General features: G+C 32.1%; 1 protein-coding gene across 1 annotated transcript; it reads right to left on the reverse strand.

Moving 5' to 3' along the window:
* Positions 1 to 3035: 3035 nt before the first annotated feature.
* LOC107438265 (NPC intracellular cholesterol transporter 2) lies at positions 3036 to 16035 on the reverse strand. Its single transcript, XM_016050501.5, has 4 exons — positions 15742 to 16035; positions 8172 to 8270; positions 7064 to 7239; positions 3036 to 3258 (listed from the first exon to the last, which is right to left on the reverse strand). The coding sequence occupies exons 1-4, from the start codon at positions 15821 to 15823 to the stop codon at positions 3157 to 3159; spliced, it is 459 nt and encodes a 152-aa protein (XP_015905987.3). The 5' UTR covers positions 15824 to 16035; the 3' UTR covers positions 3036 to 3156.
* Between the last annotated feature and the right edge of the window lie 2805 nt (positions 16036 to 18840).

Below are 18840 nucleotides of genomic sequence, written 5' to 3' on the forward strand. Positions count from 1 at the left end.
AAATGTTCCAAGAACATTCTGACGTGAATATGTTATTGATGCGTTCATTTATTCACTTTTTTATTCCACACGTGATTCAATTAAGCTAAAGCTATTATCAGGAGAATCGGGTACCAGATATCCACACATGTGATCTATGACGTGAGCGCCATCTGATCGTTTTTTAGCGAAATGGCGTATTTAAGTTGAGCTAAGTTTCTCTACATAAGTAAGAATTAGATTTTAACGGCGCCGTATTTAATTAAGGTGAAGTTAATTAAATACGGCGCCGTATCGCACATCGAATTTGTTGAAATATTATTCACTCTCGTCTACATCTTTTACTTGAATTAGATTTTATTTTATTGTAACCGTGATATATTTTTGTTTTGTTTACCTGGCAACTTCGACGCATAACTAGTTTGTTTATGTTCCACATGTCGTCATGCCTGTCTCTGTTAAGTAAGAAATATATAGTGAAAGAATAGAAATCTTGTGAAAGAATCTTCGTGTAAGAATATAGAATGTGTCACTTAAGAGAATTGATACTTGGCTTGCTCCAAATAGAATAGAAGGAACAGGTGATAAAGTAAACAAATGCCACGTTTCAACAACCAATCAAGATCGAGATACCCACACTACGTCACTTGCAGCTATGCAGCTATCCCATTACGATTTTTTTTTGCAGCCACGTACTATTATTTCTGAATATGAATACTATGACTCACTTTGCTTACATTTTGAATAAGTTGAGGAGTTATTAATTTCTTTTTTCTATTTATTTACTGTTCATTCGACAATTTGATGTAAAAGAAAAAATGACAGCAGAAGAAGTATAATTTCTTGCTGTCACGTTCTCTTATAACTTACCAGAAATCAGGTCGGCTGTTGAACGATGGTTATAAAATCGTTTAAGTCAAGTTGCATTGTCCTTCCGTCGAATGCTCTGAAGCGTGGAGGTAGCGGGATTTGAATTCCGTTCTAACCATGATTCTACCTTTACCGAATTCGTGCAATTATATCTTCGATTTGACAAGGATTTATAACCTTTCATTTTGTTGAGTATGCAAACCGACATGAGAATAAATTAATCAAATCAATTAAATTTTCTAGTACCGTTCAGCTTGATGAAGTTTTGCAAGGGACTTAAGGGGTAGCAAAGAAGTAAAAATCCAGCACAGATTCCTTCCCCGAAGAAAAACTTCGACGACAAAGGGATCAACATTCAAAGTTTTTATATCACATAACCTGTCTTTCTAATGAACATACAAGCCGGCTTATGTATGTGTGTAAGAATTTTTAAAAAGTATCGCATTTTTAATTTTGATTTATAAAGTTTATTTTTACCGTACGTTTATAAACGCTTCTGTTTGATACACACTACTGTTCGATTCAGAGGATCAAAATTGTTATGGCATGTCTTCGGACCATCAACAGGAATGTTTCCCAGACAGACGCCAATAGCCCACTGTGCAGCTCTAGTGCGGCGTAAATAAAGTACCTACCTACCTCAAATCCTGAAATGGTCAAAAAAATTCTCGTATTTTTCCCGCTTTTAGGTGATAATCAACCCTGCCAAACTGCTTTCATATTATACAAAAAAAAAATTTTTTAAAAAATCGATCATTTTATTAAAATGCAACATGTGAAGCATTCGCCTAAATATCGTACTTTTAGAATGATTTTTAAGTTTTTCCCTGGTTTTGTTTCCCATAATAGTAGCCTCTAATGTATTGAAAGTACAGCAAAAAAATTAAGTATATAAGATGGAGGTATTAAACAAGATCACAGCAAAATGAAAGAGATACATACTTCCGTGGGTTTATCTGTCTTAAGTAATGTCGAAATTAAAATACAAACGATGATGAGAATGAAGATGTCCAGCAAATTATTCCAAAAATAATAATTATAGAATGTGATAGGAAAAAGAGTTTTAAAGCCTTTTTCACTTTTCAAAATGAGCACTTTTTTCTTTTTAGAAAACATAAAATAGCCATCTTACAAACTACTCTTCATCTTTTTCACTTCATTTCAAACTATAAAGAAGATTTTCTTTCATTGCATATAAATTATCACATGTCTTTAAAAGATTCTTTTAAATGATACACAACAAAATAATTCATTCCTAGCGGCCGATTTATAAGCCGGTTTTCTAAGGTTTGTATGAACCACGGGAAATTAAGAAAGTGTAGACGAAATTTCTTCGTTCATTCAACATAATTTACGGCCGAGAAATTCCCCAAAATTTTGTTAAAAAAGTTTCTATAAAGCAAGCCATTAATTCTTTTGAAATGATTTTATAGTCCTTGAATGAATAAGTTTTATCAGGTAATTAAACTATTTTTTTTCCTCATTTTTGGTCCCCTCTTCTTAACTAGTGATTCGATAGATTTTGGTGGTATTATTTTCTACCATTAAATATAAATTTGTGACCCCTAATGGGCCTTTTTTTGTTTAATTGATTTTTGATAATGATTTTAAAAATATATATCTTAACCAGTATATGTTTAAACAATCTATAACAAGACAGTTTTTTATGATTATTATTAAACTAAACATTTTCATATTTTATATCTTTGTCGTTTATTTTCTTTTAAACTGGAAAATAGACATAAAAAGTGTGGGGATAGTATTATTCGACCATGTCAACCTTCTCAACCCTAAGTTACCCCAACATAGAATCGAGTTAACATGTCTTATATACTAGTGGACTGGAATTATATTTTTGTAGTGGTAGACACACTACAGTACTCCCATCAGAATTATATCTGTGATAGAATTCTATGAGCGAATACCACTAGTTGATTCATTGCTGTTTCGTGAGAAGCCGGGAGTGCTGTATTAAGATCACCGTACTTTTGAGTGCTGAACGCGAGAGCTATATGAAGTTCACGGTCGTGGCCGCTCATGTAGCAGTGGTAGATACACTACAAGAAGAAAAAAACGATAAATTTTTTCTCTTAATCTTTTTACTGAAAAAATATTTTTAATTCATTATAATTTAATGGATACATATTAGAAATCAGTTTAGTCTATACAAATTATTGAGTCATGAATGAAGTGAAACATTTATTTTAATCTCATATTTACAGAAATATAAATTATGAACTCAATTATTATCAGTGAAGTCGCAGGGAGAAATAATAACTTAATGACAAAATTTGTGTGCTTTTTTTTTTATTCTTTAGCGTTGACAACTTTGACGGGAGCTCGGAAGCAACAGATGTCCTTATCCTGATCATCGTTGGTCTTCAGGTTGAACCTGGCTTTTGTCTGAACCTGTCCAAACAATCACATATCATTACAAAAAAAAAAAAAAGAAAAAACATAAAAAATAAATAAATAAAGGCAGTTCCTACTTAGATCAACAGAAATTAATATTAAAGTAAACTCTATAAACATCAAGTGTCCTTCACTGCAAGTTTAAATAAAAAAATCAAAGCGAAATCCGAAGAAAAATTTTAAAAAAAGAAAAAAAAAGAAGAAAAATCAACAAAAAAAAGTTGTGATCATCTTATTACGATCACTGATGACCCATGGGTCAAATTCTTTCTCAGGATTGACTCAGTCCACAACATCATGGATTGCAAAAACTGTCTCCATTGATGTTTGTCGTCGGATTGATTTTCATATCCTTGCCAATGTATACGTGTTTCACAAAATACTTTTCCTTCTTTAGCATTCATATTTATATTGAAATCAGAGTCAAGCCATTCATTATAAGTCATACTCATAATAAAAATAATATAAAAATACTTTAAACTATCATTATGTAAATGCATTAAAAATACCTGCTAGTGAAAACAAAAATAAAAACAACAGCAGCGGTCGCCATAGCAACGCATGCAATGACGATGCACTGTTTACTCTTGAACACAGTTGAAAAGTGTGTGCACGCCATCAGACCCAAACCAAGACCCATTTTGCCAATGGATAAAGAAAAAACGTATTTGAACTCGAGTGGATGAATAAAAAGTATCTTATGAACGATTCAAAATTTGAACAAGATATAGGGAGAATGTGAACTAATAATAGGAACTGAAGAAAAACAATTACCGAAAAGTACACTTTTGAACATTCGGAAAACTGATTGTTGTTTCTTCAAACATACACGTGCTTATTGAAAAAATGAATATTTTCCCCTCTGCATTATTTTGTTTCGCAGTGAAAACATTATAAGTATTAGAAACTTGAAATTATAAAGGGTTATAGAAAAATGTACAGGGAGTACGATGAAATGAAAAAAATATTGATATTTGATAAATAGAGTTCGAAAATTATTAACTGTAAAATTTGTAGTAAAAGCCTACTGTAGTCAGTAATACGAAATGCCTTCTAGTGTAGAACAAATAACAACTGAATGTAAATTTTTCCAGTGTTTCGTAAAAAAAAAAAAAAAAAAAATCTTTCTAAGCGTTTTAAATTAAATATCACTAAAAGTGCTTGAAAATTGTCATTAACTGATTAATTACAACGAAACTAACGAAAAGGTAATTTGAAGTGTAGAATTTGATTCTCTGTTACAACAAATAAGGAACTGAGGAAATATTTAAAATTTCTGGCTGTGTACATGAAAATATAATATAACAGTTATTTTAAGTATTGTTATTGTTCGCTAATGACGTTAGAGAACAGGTGCACCAATTCGCATTCTTTTTTTAAAAAAATGTTATTTTAAATAATTGAATGTGACCAAAATAAGAACAATGTTGAAAAAACAAAACCCTATTGTTTGAAATCGCATTGTTTCGGATTCAACATCCATTAATAACTTATAAACGGTTGCACCGATTGAAATGGAGTTTTTTTTTCTCTATTATTTTTTAAGCTTCAATTAAGGCTAATTTTTTTTTCTCCAGAAAGTTAGTCAATCAATCGAATTTAAAATTCTACATGTTTAAAGAAATCTAAGATGGTAGCTTAAAGCGTCTAGTTACAAACTAAAATAATTGTGGCAACAATTTTTAAATGAAGTAAGTCTTATTCATAATTTTGTTCCCCAAAATTGTGACTTTACAGAGATTCGTATTGCATCCAACGACACTGTGACTAAACAAGTGCAAACCGGTTTCAATCTCGTAAAAACAATAAAGCTATTGCCTGATAATTAAGATTTTATATAGAATATTAAAGTGGGTCAAATAATTTGGCCAGGGATTGTACGTTCGAATTGAATTGAACGTAGGGTTTAGTGGCACAAAGTCCAAAAGACGACATGCTGCGCCAAACAATACGCCAAAGGCAAAGTACATGCACCACTTTATTGGTCGTACAATTATTCTTGATAAAATGGTATAAGTTGGTATATAGAATCAGATAAAAGGTATGAAATAAAATCACATAAAAGGGTAGGAATGAAATCAGATGAATACGATATAAAATACACGAAGTAAATAAAATAAGTTGTTTTCTAAAGTGAATAAAATTGCAGATGCATTAAAACATTTATATACAGTTAAAAACACCAACAGCACGTAAATACGCAAAAATATTAGGATGGTGAATATCATCTAACAAATAATGCATGCATAAAATAGAACTCCCAAAAACCGTTAATCGAAGTTGGTCAAAACATGGATATATTATTAAAATGTGATGAATCGAGAGTTACAGGCACTGCATAGAGGAGGAGGCTCTCCAAACAGTAAGTGGTTAACCGGGTATGACCAGTTTGAAGACAGCACTACGCAAGAACAGTACTGACAAATGGCCTGAATCGGTTAAAATGCTATGCAATTTGTTAAAAACTTTGAGATCCCGCTGTTGTTGTCACAATGATGTCACAAATTTCCGAATATGCAGTTTTACATCAGAGAAAGGTATGGAAAATGTTAAAGCAAATGTGGCAGATCGTGCAGCTGATAGGTCATTCCCTGGAATAACAACATGACTCGGTACCCTGCCAAATAAAATCTCAAAGCCATTCTTTTGAAGCGTGGTTAAAATTGGATGAGTATCACAGAGAAACTTTTCTACTTGGCTCAAAACAGCAACAGCTAAATAAATATTTTTGTCATACAATCGCAAAAATAGCAACAGCTTCAGCAGTGAAGACGGAGCAAATTTCAGGAATTCGGTAGCTGTACGCGACGTCAACAATGATGACATCACAGCTAGGAGATTTTGAGCCATTAGTATATATCGGAACACAATGAGAAAACTGATGACTGTACGTACGTGAACATGCTGAATACTGTGTACGAAATTTCTGCCTGAGAGACGCATCACTTACTCGAATCATCCAACTCGTTTTGTGCCATCACTGTAGAGAGCCGAGATAGAACAACGCTGCCCATACGGGTGAACAGGCGGGGTGGTGTGAGAAAGTGGTAAATCTATAGTTCCTTCACCAAGAGTTGGCACTTGGCTCCGCCTTCATCACGTGGTATCCGACGATACTATTTCGCTATTTTTGAGAGAAGGATGTGAACAATCCTGAACAAAGTTGCTATTCGGCAATTTATTTAGCAATCTTTATGTACAATTTTTTTAACATTAAATATTTCATAAATTGTATAATGTTTTTCTCTTTTGAGTGAATAGTTTGTCTTTTTTGAGACATTTTGCTGCAATATATTTAATAAGCTAGAGTAACGAAAGGTATAATAGCAGATGATAAAGCGAAGTAAGTGAATGAAAAATAATTAGCTGTCTTCGTTTGGAGCTCATTAAGGGTTGTCTCAATTTCAAGTGCGGTGACGTTTCTGCTCTTACTCCAGCGCTGAAATGAAATATCCGCCCGAGGAGGGGGAGCCAAGTGCCAACTCCTGGTGAACGAACTATATTTATCATAGCACTTTCCCGAATCACTCATCAGCTTGTTCACGTAAGTATGCCCTGCGCAAGCTCTGAAGAGAGCCGAGATTGTTTAATAGAATTGGTATGAGAAAGTGACAAATCTCTTTAGATGAAACGGTACATCTCTCGGTTACTGCACATGTACACGCTAACATATGTGTGTTGAATTGAGTGAAAAAGCGTATAAAGAACCTTTTCTGTGGGGATGGCAGTTAGCTCAGAACATACGTATATTATATGGAAGTGCTAAATCTCTCTATTGTAAGAAAGAAAGGGAAAATCATACGTTTGGGAAGAATTTTTTGACTTCGAATTTCTGTGTGTAGTGCAAATCTTGGTTGTGTGTGATGGGACAGGTCAAGTTCTTTCCTTTGCAGGCATCTCTCTTCATTCCTGGATAGGGTAGTTCAATACCAGCAAGGTCAGCCCATACAGACAGTCTCAGTTTCTCACAATTCACATCTGCAACAACAATTTTGAAATGAAGTATAGGAATTGAGTACTGTTAAAATCATAGACAATAAATACAGGGTGTTTCGTAGAGACAGTACTATATATACACATTTGCAAAACCATTATCTAAAATATAACCGTCGTTCAGCAACCGACCCCATTCTTTTGGGTTAACGACTACTCATGTTCAACTCCGTCAGCCTTGTCATTTTGAACTCAATCCAGAAGACAAGGAGTCTTCTGGATCAAGTATTGGGAGTAATTTACCTTCGTGGAGGACTTTTCGCGGGAACTAACCCGCACTTGCGTAACATAAAGAGGAAATCCACGAAAACCTCTCACGGTTAGTCTGACGACAAGGAGACTGTAACCGTCTACCACTGAGGATATTTCATGGCAGCACTGTGGTCGGTGCAGGTCGGGTGCGGAACTCATATCGATCAGTCATCGCTAAGATTCGAACCCACTTAGCCTCATTGGAAGGTTCCATTTTCTCCCCTTCGAATCATTATTATGATTGATACTTAGTTTATGAAAATCCGATTATTAGAATAAAAGTTATTTTAGGTGATATATTTTCCGCTTTGATACATTTATTATCCGCACTGCGATTGTAGTTTTATGAAATTAAAATGGTCTAACAACTGGTTGTAAAAGCGGATGTTTATTATACACTTTGATAAAAAAAACATCGTATTTATCCTTTACAAACATAGAAATTTAACATAAGTGACAAAGATTAAAGTTTCTAAATGGAATCGGGGAAAAGTATTTATTTTTTGATATCAATTAACATGAATGACAATGATAGTATTTGGAGGGGAAAAAAAAACGTCATTAAAATGTGTAAATGTCAGCTGCAAATTAAATGTTTATTCTTGCAATAAATACGCGAACAAAGAGGAGGAAACTATGCTACACGTCAATAGAAATATGCTTACTTGAAACACAATGAACTGATATAATGGCGGCAGATCCTTTTGGAATTTCACAAGGCTCGGAAGAACATGGTTCAACATCAACTGATTTCACAGTGCCACCTACAAAATGAACAAAAGTAATGGTGATACAGGATATATACATAATATACAGGAAAAGTTACTCAGCGACATTCTGCTTTTTGGGGGGAATAAAGTTTTATTTTGGTAGTGAGTTGATTTTCATAATGATAATTTTGTTCACTGTTCCCAAAATATGGACCAGTAGGGAGAAAATGTATAAAATAAAAAATATAAATTTATGTATTTTTTTTTCTTTTAAAATTTACGATAAATGTTTAAAGAAAAAAAAAATTACGAAATAAAAGAAAAAAATTACCTTCTTCCATGATTTCCAAACAAAATTAAAATATTTTGCCGAATAGTTATAATTAATCATTGTTATAATTTTTTAATAACTAATAATTTTATTTTTTTATTCTAGCATACTGCACAAGATTTAAAAACACTTCTGAAGTAAAATGGCCGGGAACGAAAAAAAATTGCAAAAAGATCTGATTTTAGTTGTGATGCGTGCGGATAATGAAATTTAAATAATAATCTGCGCATAAACCCTTTTTCTCTATTTAAAGAATGTGCAAATACAAACAATGCATTGCAAAGTATTTGTGTGCATGTTACATTGAATGACCGAACTGAAGAGAATGTCGACTTTCACCGGTGAATGTCAACAATCACATAGTCTCTTAGGTGAATGTTCGAAATATTTGATATTAATTTATCCGTTGATATTATTATATTTATATCTGCTGAGAATAGATTAGGAGAAACACCGGAGTACTGGTTAAATGCATATTGGGTAATTCTCACTGAACCTTAAGAAACATCAGTGTAGGGTATACCGGACAAATATATACATGGCAGTGGCACTGTATATGTTTCGGATATATGCCAATGTAACTGTGAACATTCAGTGGTGGAAGCCAACAACCACCCTCATAGTAACATAATTACAGAGTTGTTTAAATATTGGTGTAGTGGTAGATACACTACAGTCAACTCGATTCTACCTTTTCATAGATAAGGCTTCCCCCAAATGGGTGACCTTTGGACGTGATGTGAACACGCCTACCTAGGCAGAAACACCCACTACGATTTGAACACGCCTACTGCGATGGACGGTCCACATTAAACAGTTGACTTGCTACTTGTGACTGCGACATTATCCACCTCCTCCTGCTGTTGCTACTCAGTTTCAATCACACATAACGTACAAAGTATTCACTCGACTGCTAATGGCAACACAAGAGCGACCACGACCGTGAACTTAATACAGCTCTCATGATCCCCACTCAAAATGCACGGTGATCTTAATACAGCTCTCCCGGCTTCTCACAAAACAGCAATGGAGGTACCTGTTCATCGAATTCTATCACAGATATAATTCTGGTGGGGGAGTACTGTAGTGTATCTACCACTACAAAAAATGTAATTTCAATTCACTAGTATATAAGACATGTTAACTCTATTGTATGGTGAGGTACCTTTTCATGGATGAAGGTTGACATGGACGACGTGACTTCCCCCAAAATGGGTTGAGATATAGCACGCCTTTAATATTGACGTGACATATTGATTGTACAACGGCAATACGTAAAGTTGAAAAAATCAATCATGTGACAGATTTAAGACAATTAAGTTTAAAAAAAATTATAAGCGATGTCATTGCTTTCTGTGTGTAGTTTTTTGGAAAATCGGCATCGAATCCTTCGAATAAAGAAAAAGAGTTCCAAAATCGTAAATTAATCTTGAATGTAATGTTGTTGATGCAGAGAAACTCATTCAAAAGATACATCCCGCTAGTATTTTTAAGGTAAAAAAGACTAAGTTTTAAGAAAAAATGGAAACAATTTGGGTAACACTTTGCGACAAAGAAGAAAAAGAATGAATCATTTCTTTCACCATTTTTATTTACGAGAAAAAGGAACAGATAAGAAATACTTCGGTCTCCTAAAAGCTTAGTTTATTTTATTTTAAATTTTATAGCCGTCGTTGATCAGTCGACCCAATTTTGCGGTTTACGACTACTAATGTTCAACTCCTCAGCTTTATAATTTTTAGCCCAATTCAGAAGACAAGGGAACTCCTGGGTCAAGTATCGGAAGAAATTTTTCCAACGTGAACTTTTTTTGGAGGAACTGACCCACATCTGTGTTACATGGAGAGGAAGACCACGGTTAGCCGGACGATAAAGGGACTCTAACCCACATCGACCAGCCATCACAAGGATTGAAACCCAGTTCACCTCATTGGAAGGTGTAACGTTCGATCCCCTGAGCCATTGTTGCTCACTCGGTCTATTATGATAAACATAAAAGCTATTTAGATTAATTTAAGCATAGAAATAAAAAAGACGACAAATAAAAATGAATAAACAAAAATACAACGCATAAAACGTACTAGTGACGAAGTCTTTCAATATATATAACAATTAACAGTCGCTTTATTTTATGAGACATATAGGGAGAAATAGAAAGTTAACTCACGCTGCAGTCACTTGCAGGCATCCCATTTCGATAATGGAATGCCTGCAAGTGACGTAATTGTGGTTATCTCGATCCTGATTGGCTGTTGAAACGTGGTATTTGTTTATGTCAACAACTGTTCTTTCCATTCTATTTCGAGTAAACCAGGACTGTTAAGTACCAATTCTCTTAAGTAACACAGCCTATATTCTTTCTCAAAGATTCTTTTACAAAGTTTTCAATTCTTTCACTATATATTTACACTAAGACAGACACGAAGCCATGTCGAACATATACTTATTACGCATCAAAGTTGCCAGGTACACAAAACAAAATTATACCACGATTACAATTAAAATACGTGAGCAAATAGGAAAGAATTATATTTTAAGAATTTCGATGTGCGATACTGTTCTGTATTTAATTAACTTAACGCTAATTACCATTCTATGAAGAAAAACTTAACTTTAATACGCCATTTTGGTGATAAAGATTAGCTGGTGCTGAAGTAATAGGACACATGTGTGGGTATAGATTGTCTTCTTCTTGGAGTGCCTAGTACCCGATTGTATATAAGAATTCTTTTTTACAATTAACAATATGATAATTGACAATTAAATCTACACAATTAACGACAAACAAATGATATTGAAAACTTGATAAGGAATACCTTTGAATACATTGAATTGTAATGTAGTAACAATGTCGCGAGGGGGGTACAGAAGCCTTTTGGGCTGAGAAACTGTGGGAAGAATTCAAGTTCTTGATAAGAAAAGTTCTTTCACATAGAGTAAAGTATTGTATGTAGACGAGAGGTTTTAAAAGGCAGCAGATTTAGCAGGTTGAACACCATCAACGGACATTTTGGGTGGGGTTTGATACCCATCCCTGTCGCGACCTCAATATCTTTGCATTATTCGGGTATTATTTTGTGTCACTTGCGTTTTTCTATTCTACAGAAAATGCTTGGTAAGACAGGGAGTTATAGAGTGAGTGAAAATTCGGCAATTATTGCAAGAATAAGGACCGCAGGGAGGTTATTTTTGATGGATGCTGATAAGTAAACTTGTTAAATTTTGATTCATTCGGTTATAATTTAGTCTCCTTGAATGTTTTTCGAACTGAAGGAAATTAATTATAAAGAATGCAGAATAATAATTTCTTTCAGTTATGCCTTATTATTTTTCTAATGAATGCTTTGTTTTCACATTTTATGAGAAACTCTTCAATTATACTCTCTGTATAAAACAAGTTCCGCTAGTTTGAAAAGCAAACCATTTCATATCAGACAAATAAATTAAAATATTATTACAGAGAGAATAGATTTCATTTGGGGATATTTTTAATATTATCTTTGGAGGCATTTAAAGTTGAAGGTCACCTTTATTGTCTTAAAGGAAATTGGATATTTAGAGTCATGAAATGAAAATTTTAGTTATGTGGCGTGTTTATTTTTTCCTCATTTTGACTTTTTGAGTTACTAAATAAATATTATGATCAATTGACCGATGAAGGTTTGTTGATTGCAGGTTCTACACAATTGTTTCCATGATCTTCTGATACGTTTTTGTTTCAAAGCAATTTCATAGGAATCATAAAATTTATAGTGAAAAATGAAGAAAAAAAAAATTCTGAATCAAGGTACAATTATCATACTTTTGATGTTCAGAAGCAACACTAAGTATTCAGGTGTTTGGAAAATACCCTTATAAAGCAGACGGGGGGGGGGGCTAGTGTAGTCAGTTCTCATAAATTTGCCAAAAAAGGTTTTCTAATTATTGTTTTGAACATATATATATAATTAAAGTTCGAAAATTTTATCTTAATTTTGAAGCATACTTAAGTTATTTTGTAAGCATACTTTTATAGTAATCTTCTTTTTTTTTAAAAAATAATAAATACCGGTGGACCCCAATTAAACGAATTCATAGGAACCGAAAATATTATTCGGTAAATCGGGGATTATTCGTAATATCGAGGGTAACATATAAAAAAAATGACACCCTATGAAGTATTCAAACCTCTCCTATACACAAAATAAATAGAAATCTTACACTTTTCATTCAGGAATTTAAAATACAGCGAATGATTTCTCGCTGATTAATTTGAAATTTTAAACCCTTTCCCGAGTTGCTTATTTCCTTGATTTCTTACTTTAAAAAGTTCTTTCTTTTCACGTCATGAAGAGAAGAAATTTACATCTTGCTGCATTAGGTAAGTCTTCACTGTTTCCAAACTCTTCAAAGCATCAGAAAAAGTAAGTTTTCACTTAAGAACCATCATCATCCACTTCTCATTCGCTATTCATTGGTTCCTATAAATCTACTTCATTAACTTCATAAAATTCGCTAAATCGCATAATTCTGTATACAGAGGTTCGTTAAAATGGGGTCCGGCTGTAGTTGTTTTTGCATCCACATAGGTTCATGTCATGGGGCTAGTTTGGATGCGTCTAATTGTTTAATTGTCTGGATATTATTTAATAGAAAGGATGCGTGTTATCAATTATTTAATTTATTGTTACCCATGAAAAAAGCAAGCAAAATGAATAATAATTAATGTTAGTCTAATAAACACATATTTCCCAACATTCCCCGTTTTAGCTAGAGCCCCTGAATTAGACAGACAGTTGATAGCCTTAGTTTTAGCGAATGACTTCTTATTGCATAGTATTTAAAGAGGTGCCAAATGTTATACTCATTGATAGATTTAATTTCAGATGTAATGAAGTTGATTTGCAATGAATTGGCCACCATGCAATAAGTATGCATAAGCAATTAAAAGAAATGAAAATAGTGCGGTGGAGTTATTAAGTGACACTTTAGACCACAAGTTTTATTTCAAGCTATTGAATTACATTATGCAACTATGTTGGCTCTTCAACTTGCTTAAAATGTAAATTGAATGTAATCAGTATTTTAAAAATATTTGACTTTAATAAGATAAGGTAAAAGATCTTAAAATGGATGTCTTTTATAATTAATAAAATAAAATAAAGGCGATTAATGTGTCAGATGTTTTTAATTTTTATAGTAGAAAAAACTATATAAATGAACACTATTTAAAATAAGTTATTCGCCTTAATGAAAATGCTTCACCAAATATGCGCCTTACTTTTTAAAATACATTTATTTAACATTTTGCATATTTTAACATAATATTACATTAAAAAACAACGTACATTTAATCTTATTTAGTGCGACATCTATTGCTGAACTTCATCAGCCATGCTATTTATTTCTAAGTCATATAACTTGATTTTAATAAGATACAAGTTTCACATTTTAGTTTATAACAAGGCAGATCTTTTTTTTTTCAATTCATTATAAATACCTGTTCACAAGCGTGTGAGAACTCAAACATTGTGAAAATTTATTGCGGCATTTTTTATTTTTTATGATTCGCAATTTAGCTCGAGTTCTCTCTTTACGATTTATGCACAGTCGAGAAAAGAAAGATATCACCCTGAATGACTTTCGTTCTAATGATCGGATTTTCACGTACTAAGTGCCAATCTTAATGATTTCGGGGGGTGACCTCAAATACGCTAATTGTTTAGTGCTAATTATTAATTAAGTAACGAAATCGGACACAAAAATGTACTTTCTCTGAATAAAAAAATTTTTTTTTTTCATATTTGGATTCTTAATCCTCAATATATGGGGGGGTAGCCACAATCTGGGAAATGTTGTCCCCATAGTTTGGCCAGGAGAGCGATTTAAAGTATGGACCCTTTAATGTTAATTTCATTTTTTTGCGTTTTTAATCATGTTTTAAAAACTAATTAAGCAATTCAAAAAAATTGCACCCACTCATAAAACTCATTTATCCAAAAATAATTTAATGCAAAAAATAATTTTTAATAATTATTTTTGATTATTTAATTAAATTCAGGATGAAAAAATGCTGAATTACAATATATCATATTATTTATATTTTATATATATCATATTTTTTATATATTTTTTATATATCATATTAATCTACATATTTTTCAATTGAAAAATCTAAATTTTCAACTGTTTTTATTTCGTAGAAGCTGAGAAAAATTAAAATTAATTATTTTTAAACAAATAATTTGGCGACAATGAAGAAATATTTAAATGAAGCGATTAATATTAAAATGTGATTAACTTGACTACGCGCGGGTAGCGCAAAATTGCATTCATATTTTTTTCGTTAATAACCGATTGCTAATCTTTTTATTTCTCTTAAAATTATAAAATACGATTTTTCTTGTTTAGTCGTCTAATAATTTATTTGCAATTTAGTAAAGAAATTTGAATAAAACATTTTACTGAATGAAAAACATTTTATTCAACGAATGTCGAGTTTTATAAAAGCATGTTTCTGGTAGAATATGATTATACCCCAGATTGTGCTTATTTAATGCGATTATATTTTATTTTTTAATTTTTTTTTCAATAATTGATACAATTTCAATAATATACGTACATATGTATTGATTTGAAGTAATATATTTATCAATTTCTTTAATATATATTTTATAATTATTAATTCGAATACGTAGTCAACATTTTCAAAGTTGAGGGCACACTACATAGTCAACCAAAAAATCTGAACTATGTCAAAATGCCCTAACTCGTACTTATTCTGAATCTGCAGATGATGGCCGTCACTTTTTTTAAAGTGCTGTTTAAATGTAAAGTGTTGTTTTAAAATGTTGTTGTATAAATGAATACAAAAAATTAATTATGTACTTCTCGCGTGCTACATAGTAGCACACTAGTCCACCTTCTCTGCTCTCTACGTTTACCTAAACACAGTTTTTCCTAAACTTTAAAATTATTGGAGGTGAGACAGAATTCGCCATAAAAAGTTTTTCTCGTGGTATTAAAGAGAAAGTATGCAACAATTTTTTTTGTAAAAATATAAATAACGCTGTATACAGGAACTATCATCAATAAAAAATGTTTTTTTTCTTCCTATGTTGATTTGGACAAATAACGTTATTAGCAAATTACCCGTTTTTCAGTGCCCATCTGCATGGAAAAAATAAATAAAAAGATTAAAAATTATGAACTCACCGCACTCTTCAAAATCTATCTTTCGAGCGAAACAGAGAGGTAGGAGGAGCAGGAACAGGAAGTTCGAATGAACCATTTTCATATTCGTTTCACAATGAAGTTAAATCGTCGAATGTTTTGAGTGAAATTGTATCGTTTGGAAGACTGACGGAAAAGTTGCGTCGCCTTTTTACAATAAAATAAAAAGAAATACGAAACGTAACGAACCTTGGCGCGTTTTTTTGCGCCCTGATTGGGTCATGGCTTATCCATCTCGAAACTTGCTTGGCTGCTTTGAAAAACGTTTTCTCATTCACCGAATTATTCTTTTTACATTTATTTGAGTAATGTGATAGCCTTCACGGCCACTTATTATTTTAATCTTTACCTACCGTTCCTGGAATGACCATTTTTTTTTCTTTCTACACGACGCTAATTTTACATTCCAAATGATCTTTTGTTAAATTTCTTTATCACGGACAAATGTCCCTGATAGAAGAAACTGTTGCCATTTGTCACAAACAAATAACAATAATTTCTTTCTTTTCAGTCAAACGATTGTGCTCTTATACGAGAATAAGAAATGAAAGTGGCGGAACAAATTATTGTAGTATGGGGAGGGGGGAGCAATAGCAATTTATTCCGAAAAAAATAATCATGCTTAAAAATGAGTGAAAGGTAGAATAAAAACAAACTCGCATTTGGTATATATTTTAATATACATTTGGTATAAATAATGAGCACTTGGTTTTACAAATTTTTTTTTGTTCAATTGTAAAATATTAATATCGTAAAAAAAAACAAAATACAAAAGAGTTGTGATCGACTCATCACGATCACTGGTGATCCATTGGTCAAATGCTTTTTCTTTCTGGATTGAATCAGTTAAAAGCCACAACATTTCAAATCATGGGTTGCAAAAAAACTGTCTCAACTGATATTTGTCCTCGGATTGATTTGCAATTTCTGGCTATATACGTGTTTCAAGACGTCACAAAATGCTTTTACTTCTTCAGCATTTATATTCTTCAGTATTCATATTTATATTGAAATCACCGTCAAGACAGTAATTATAGGTTAATAATAAAAAGAATATAATAGACTCACCAAATTAATGCATATCGAAATCAAAGGGGAGAAAAAAAATTCTAAAAAAATTATCAAACAGCAGCGGTCGCCATAGCAAAGCATGCGCGCTGTTTACTATTACTATTGAACAAAGTTGAAAAGTGTGATGAAGTCCAAATAAAACTTTCGCTTGTCCGTAACTAATGGTAGAAAGAAATCGCTTTAAGGAATATTTGGCGATTTTCTCGGTTACCTTTCAAAACTATCTTGCACAAGATATACATTTTTATGGTAACCAAGCCGAATGCAAAGAACAACTGTATTTAAATATTCTAATTCTACAACCCCTCCTCCAATTCTAACACATTAGTTTTAAACAATATGTTATTATCCCGCTTTTTTTTCATCGTCTAGCTGTTACCCTTGCTTTTGTCTACGCGGAAGTACTTCGATTTCAATTTTAACTGTTTTCAAGAGATGAGCGCGATATTTTGCTAGTTCTTTATGCATTGAATGCAAGGTAATGATAGGCATTAAATCACACAAACTACGATTAGTATGAGCTCGGACTATTTCAGCATAGCAGTCAGCAGAAGTATTATAATTATTCCCGTTATTTTATTACTATTTTATTTGAATAATTTTTCCTATTCTCCTTTCATTAATCTTTATTATTTTCCATGTTTTCTCTAAATTTTTAACTTACTTTATGAGTTCTATAAACTTGCAACGCTTATGCGCAGTAAATAGAACTTATTAATTTTCTTCGTTTTTCTCTTTTTTTCTTTTCGTCCTTTTTGTCTTTATTGTGCTTATACATATATAGATAACTTTATTAACCGCGCATAAGCTGCAAGCGAATAGAACTCATAACACATAAAAAAGGCTGTTATGAACCAGACAAATTAAAATAAATATAAATACGATTCACTATAAATAACGCAGACAACAACAAATTCACTACAAACTAGCATTAAACAGACAACAACAATTCACTAAAACAGAGAACAACTACAAATTCACTACAAATAACACAAAAAATTGGGATCGCCGCAAGGCTATCACAGGTTCCAAATTTGAAAAATGGTTGTTGTCTATTTTTTTTTTTTTTTTTTTTTTTTTTTTGGAAAAGCGACTTTATTGTGTTATTCAAAAGAGATATTCGAAAGAGGTTAGAGGTATTCAAAAGTGAGTAAAATCAGATAAAATGTAAATGTAGTAAAGCATTATAATACAGTTGCATTCAAAGCTGAATAAAATCAGATAAAATTGTGAATAGGATAAAACAGTTATATACAGTATAGAAGACCAATTGCGCGTAGAAACGCAAAAATGTTAGGATGATGAGAGTCACCTAACAAATCCTGAAGAGTTAAAATAGAACTACCAAAAAAGGTTAGACGAAAACGGTTAAAGCATGAGCAGATGATTAAAGTATGATGAATAGTGAGTAAAACTTTACAGGTGTTACATTGGGGAAGAGGTTCCCCAAATAACAAATGTAGGTGTGTCAGCCGAGTGTGGCCGATTCGGAGACGATTTAATTTTACATCTGCATGCCGCAGACTCAATACAGGATAAGGGTTAAAATCTGTTTTTATTGAGTGTAATTCTCTACATTTTGAACTTATCTTATGAGTTCTATATGCTTGCAGCTTATGCGGGAATATTTATTATGATAAAAAATCTATAACTCTTCATAATATTATTTTATATTGTCTTAATGCAAGAAGAAAAAATCATAAAATTAATAATAAGTAGACATGTAAACAAATATTGTAGCTTTATAAATATTTATGAATGGTTTATAACAAATAGTTCGAAGGAATTTTCTTATTTTATATTTTTACTTGTTACGATTAAGAAAAATTTGATGTTGTATAATTTTAAGTCTGTATCATAGTATAACACTGCTTTATTATACAGATTTGTATATAACTCTGTTTGTAATGCGGAATACAGATTAATAAAAAAAAAATTTTTGAAATTTTATACACTTTGAAAATGTAACTTCTTTCTTATAAATACTTGTATAAAATATTTCTGAATATG

This window comes from Parasteatoda tepidariorum, chromosome 2, assembly GCF_982258835.1.
Source record: "Parasteatoda tepidariorum strain Cologne lab strain chromosome 2, Ptep-v5.0, whole genome shotgun sequence".
Taxonomy (NCBI): Eukaryota; Metazoa; Arthropoda; class Arachnida; order Araneae; family Theridiidae; genus Parasteatoda; species Parasteatoda tepidariorum.

Bases quoted from the DNA above. Each gene is read 5' to 3' on its own strand.
- LOC107438265 (XM_016050501.5), bottom strand. From the start codon at position 15,823: ATGAAAATGGTTCATTCGAACTTCCTGTTCCTGCTCCTCCTACCTCTC. The intron at 7,240-8,171 runs GTAAGCATATTT...TTGTTGTTGCAG, and splicing joins ATCAGTTCATTGTGTTTCAA to ATGTGAATTGTGAGAAACTG. The intron at 3,259-7,063 runs GTATGATTTTCC...TTGTTTGGACAG, and splicing joins TCAAAAAATTCTTCCCAAAC to GTTCAGACAAAAGCCAGGTT.